At 52.3% G+C, this 4,960-nt stretch overlaps 1 protein-coding gene across 1 annotated transcript in view; it reads right to left on the bottom strand.

Annotated features, from left to right (window-relative positions):
* Positions 1 to 211: 211 nt before the first annotated feature.
* SLC6A1 (solute carrier family 6 member 1) overlaps positions 212 to 4,960 on the bottom strand; it is a 15,025-nt gene continuing 10,276 nt past the window's right edge. The window contains 3 exon segments of the mRNA XM_007453052.1: positions 212 to 316; positions 2,935 to 3,102; positions 3,979 to 4,079. Of these exon segments, the coding sequence (XP_007453114.1) occupies positions 212 to 316; positions 2,935 to 3,102; positions 3,979 to 4,079 (374 nt within the window).

Genomic DNA, 4,960 nt, shown 5'->3' with positions numbered 1-4,960 from the left:
TGCAGGTGCTGGAGCCATCGGGCATCTTCTTTGCCCACGGCGGGGCCCACGGGGGTGTGACTGTCCCCACCTCCCTCTCTTTGCGTGGTGATGGTGTCTGGACTCGCCACTCGAGGTAGGTTGAGATAGACAGTATCTTCAGACATCAAGTGGTGGTCGTGTGCAGCCAGGATCGGGGTGAGAGTGTGGGTGGGCGAGCTGCCCTGCACCCCTAGATGTAGGCCTCTTTGCTGGCAGAGCCGCTGGCCTGGGGCTGCTCTGGACCATTCTCGGAGCGGACAATGTCTTCGCTGGGCTGGATCATGACCTGGATGCGCTGTGGACAGCGGGAGGATTCAGGCTGGGATGGAGGGGGGCTGGCCTCTCGTTGGCCCACCCTCTTCTCAAGTCTCCCCTGTTTGTTCTGCCTGCGAGGTGCTCCCAGGTGCCAGCCCCCTCCTGCACACCTTCCAAAGCTCCGCTGGGCCACACCCACTCCCTCTCACTTGGGTCCCGGCAGTAACTGCCCCCAGCCCTCCACTTCCATTCTTGCCCCTCGTCCCCTTCATTCTACTTTCAACACCCCAGCCAGAGGGGGATCCCATCCCTCTGCTCCTCAGGACCCCACAAGGGCTCCCATTTCACCAAAGTCCTACAAGGCCCCACAGGATCTGGCGCCCATCACCGCAGACCTCAGTGTTCTCCCCTCAGCCCCTTGCTCTCTACGCTGCAGCCACACTGGCCTCCTCACTGCTCCTCACAAGCACCAAGCAAGCACCTGCCCCAGGGCCTTTGCACTTGCCGTATCCTCTCCAGGGACACCCCTTTCAGACAGTGACACAGCTTAGTCTCTATCTCCTAAGGTCTTGGCTCAGCGTTATCTCCTCATCGAGGCCTTGCCCAGCACCCCCTACACCCTCTTCCTCCATATTCCTCATCCCCATCAAATGTGACTTTATTTTGTTAATTGCTGATCTTCCTCTCTCAGAATGTAAGGTCCATGAGGGTGGGATTTTGCTCATGGCTGTGTCCCCAGCACTGACAATAGTGTCTAGCACATAGCAGGTGCTCAATGCATGTTTGCTGAAGGGGTGCAACCCCCCCACCTTCTCTGCACAACCCCCCTGCCATCCTGCCCCATCAGCACACCGTCCTCAGATGAGTCTTCCCTTTCCCACCGCTGGGCCTTTGCACAGGCTGTGCTCCTTTCCACAAATGCACCCCTTCGGCCTCTCTGCCACTCTAAGACCTGACTACCTTTTGAGACACAGCAGCGAATCATGGTAAACAAAAGTGTTGGACCTGGAGTTGGAAGAAAGGGCTATAAGGCCCCAGCTCTGCTAATACCTGACTGCAAGGGATGGGGAAGCAGCTTCCCCACCCGGCACCTCATGTACTCTTTCTGTGAAGGGAGGAGGCTGGCCCAGCAACTCCGGGGACTGCGCACAACACACCACCCCTATGATGCAGACCTTACAGACCCTCCTTCTGGCTTCGAGTGTGTCTGGCAGGGACATCTTGGTGGGGAATAAGGCTGAGAGGCACAGATCTAGGTCCTCCCGGCTGTGGCCTTCCACCTCCTCAGTGAAATCTCCCCAGGTTAGACTTACTTCATCAATGTCTCAGCACCTGGACCCCCAGCACTGCCTTGTTTCACTCAAGAATTCAATATAATTTTACAAAGAGCTGACGTGGACCTCGCATATGCCAGTGGGTCCCTGCTAGGGGCAGCGTGCCTTACATGAGGTCTAGAGTTAAGCTCTTAACACATCTGATCCCACCCTTACCTGCTCTGAAACCTCAGTGGCCCCCCATCTGCCACTGGATAAACTCAGAATAAAGTCCAAAGTTCTTGCCCTGATTTTCAAAGCCCTTCATGATCTGGTCCAACCTTCTTACATTCCCAGCCTCATGTCTTATCACCTCCCTGCACCCCTCCCCACTCTACCCTCCAGCCTCACCGATCAGTTTATACCCCTGGGACTTTGCACACACTTCCCATTCCCTTCCAGGAATATTCTCTCTGCTTCTACTTTTACTATTGATTTATTTTTTAAAAAATTGATTTTATGTTAGTTTCATGTGTACAGCACAGTGATTCGGTTTTATATCTATATATATCTATATATATACACACACATCCTTTTTCAAATTCTTCTCCCTTATAGGTTATTACAAAATATTGAGTATAGTTCCCTGTGTTATAGTATGTCCTTGTTGTTTATCTATTTTATATATAGTAGTGTGTATATGTTTTTTTTTAGCATTCTTTCATATGTTTGTTGGCAATCTTTATATCTTCTTTAGAGAAATGTCTATTTAGGTTTTCTGCCCATTTGTGGATGGGGTTGTTTTTTTTTTTTTTTTTTTTTTTTTTTTTTTTGTGGTACGCGGGCCTCTCATGTTGTGGCCTCTCCTATTGCGGAGCACAGGTTCCGGACGCGCAGGCTCAGCAGCCATGGCTCACGGGCCCAGCCACTCCGCAGCATGCGGGATCTTCCCGGACCGGGGCACGAACCCGTGTCCCCTGTATCGGCAGGCGGACCCTCAACCACTGCGCCACCAGGGAAGCCCAGTAGTGTGTATATGTTCATCTCAACCTCCTAATTTATCTCCCTTTGGTAACCATAAGTTTGTTTTCTCTGTCTGTAAGTCTACGTCTGTTCTGTAAATAACTTCATTTGTATCTTTTTCTTCCCCCCTGCTTCTACTTTTAAGTCTGGCTAGTCCTTAGTCCTCTTCTTTGCTGTCCCCTCTTTAGGAAGCCTTCTCTAACCCTCCACAGTGCAGGAGGATGTCTCCCTGGTTCACCCCAATCGTGACCTCTGACACTCTACTTTCACTGGCTATCAACTTGTCTGTCTCTCCAGATAGACTGTGCTCCACGAGCGTAGGTGTGGTGCCCAACAGAGTGAGAAGGGGCCCAGCGACAAGAAGGGTGAAGAAGGGACTTACCTGCTTCAGGGAGCCCTTTAAGGTGAGGAACATGTAGGCCATGTACCCTGGGATGAGGACCATGGAAGACAGGGCCATGAGCCAGCCCACGCCCTGGCCCCACTTGGGAAAAACGTAGCTTCCCATGGTGAGAGGGGTCATCTGCACAGCACTGAAAATGAACACACCCTGGGGAGGGACAGGAGAGAGGAGGGGTTAGGCAGTCACCCAGACTGGACTGCCAAGGCCCCTCCCTAGACCCTGCAGCTGATAGGTCCACTGCCCTCTACCCCTGCCCTGGGGCTGACCCTCACAAGGGCCCAGCATCTTGGGAATCCTGTACCCAAGGCCACTGCTAGGACATAAGGTGCCTTTGTGCATAACAGAAGAAGCCACTGTTTCTGGGAGGACCAACAGAAAAAGGTGCCTTCTCTGTGGCAACCAATAGAAAAGGGCATCCCTTCTGGGAGAGCCAATACGAAGAAGGTGCCCTCTCTGGAAGGACCAATAGCAAAAGGTAGCTTCTCCGGGAGGACAAACAGAAAAAGGCATCCCCTCCTCCGGGTTAACCAGTTTGTCAAGCAGAACAAGGGTGGGAGGTCGCCCCCAGTCGGCCATTGGCTTGAGTGTCCCCGTGCAGGACACAACATATGCAGTGGCCCAGCCCCACTGCAACGACCTGGGCAGCCCCTCCCAGGCCTGCTCATGCCTCGGCTTCCCCTTGCAGGAGGGAATGAGGGATGCTGAGGATAAGAGGCCTCCCCGTGTGACTGGTTTGGCTTCAGAATCAGGTATGAGCGCAGCACCAGCCCACTGGGTGACGCTGGCTGGTGAGCCCCGGTACCGACAGCAGTAAAGTGGGGCAATAACGCCTACTATGCTGATGTTTGAGGATGCTACAGCGTGTCTGGTACCATGCAGGGCACAGAGTGGATGCTCAGCACAAATGAGAGAACGGTATTCCTAGGGAGCAGAGGTCTGTGGGCCTCTTCCCCCTGCCTTTGGCTCCAGAAGTGTCCCTCTGGACCTGAGCCACCCCGGGGCCGGGTGTGGCCCTGCCCTTACCGCCACAATGATGGGGGTGAAGAGGGACCAGCAGAGCTTCCACCAGATGCAGGGCCTGGAGCCAACCATCTCTTGGATGTTGTCATAGAATCGGTTGACACCTGTGACAATTGGAGCAAGAGCAGGAGGGATGAGCGAGCCGCGGGGACTCTGCAGGCTCAAGGCCCCAACCTGCTGTTTTCTCACAGTGTGACCACAGGCAAGTCACCTAACCTCTCTGAGCCTCAGTTTCCTCATCTGTAACATGGGGCTAATGCTCTGGGGTTGGGGGTGGGGGTCCTTATTAGCTAAGGATTCAATAACCAAATCCCCCAGCAAACGAGTTGTATGGGAAAGCAAGTCACCTGAATGTGAAAACATCCACCAACCAAAGGATGTACTTACAAAAAGCATCCCCATCACTCTCAGTGTCCCTCCCACCCAACATCTCTCCCAGCCATTCCTTCAAAGCTTTGCTGGGCAGGGGCGGTTTTCCCTGCTGACCTGATGCATAAGCAACTGGTGATAGACTGCAAATTGCAAAGAAGAACTGCCAATCTTGCAAAAAAACCCCAAAAAAACAAACCACTGCAGATGTCCTCAAGTTCATGAGAGTGACACTGGGCACTGGGCACTGCTCAGATTATCAGCAAAGTCACTGACAGTGAGGACCTGACAGCGCTAGACCAGTTAGAAAGCAAGAAGAAAATGATGAGGAAGGGTGAGGTGGCAGGACTACAAACAACATACACAGAATACCAAGGACCCAGGGGGACCCTGGAGAACACTTCTTCCAAAAACACCATCTTGCTGTGATAACCAAAGTGCCCTGCCCGGAAGGACAGCCTTTTCACTATCACGCAGTTGGGTCTGGAAACTTAGCCCACAAAATCAACAAATAAAAATCATCATGTTCTACATTCTAAGATAGTGCATACTTTTGATTATAGCCTAGGTTTTAAAAAATATTTAACTTTAGAACTTTTTTTTTTTTTTTTTTTTT

This window comes from Lipotes vexillifer, unplaced genomic scaffold (assembly GCF_000442215.2).
Source record: "Lipotes vexillifer unplaced genomic scaffold, Lipotes_vexillifer_v1.1 scaffold1272, whole genome shotgun sequence".
NCBI classification, from domain to species: Eukaryota; Metazoa; Chordata; class Mammalia; order Artiodactyla; family Lipotidae; genus Lipotes; species Lipotes vexillifer.
This window is presented reverse-complemented; position numbering and strand designations above follow the sequence as displayed.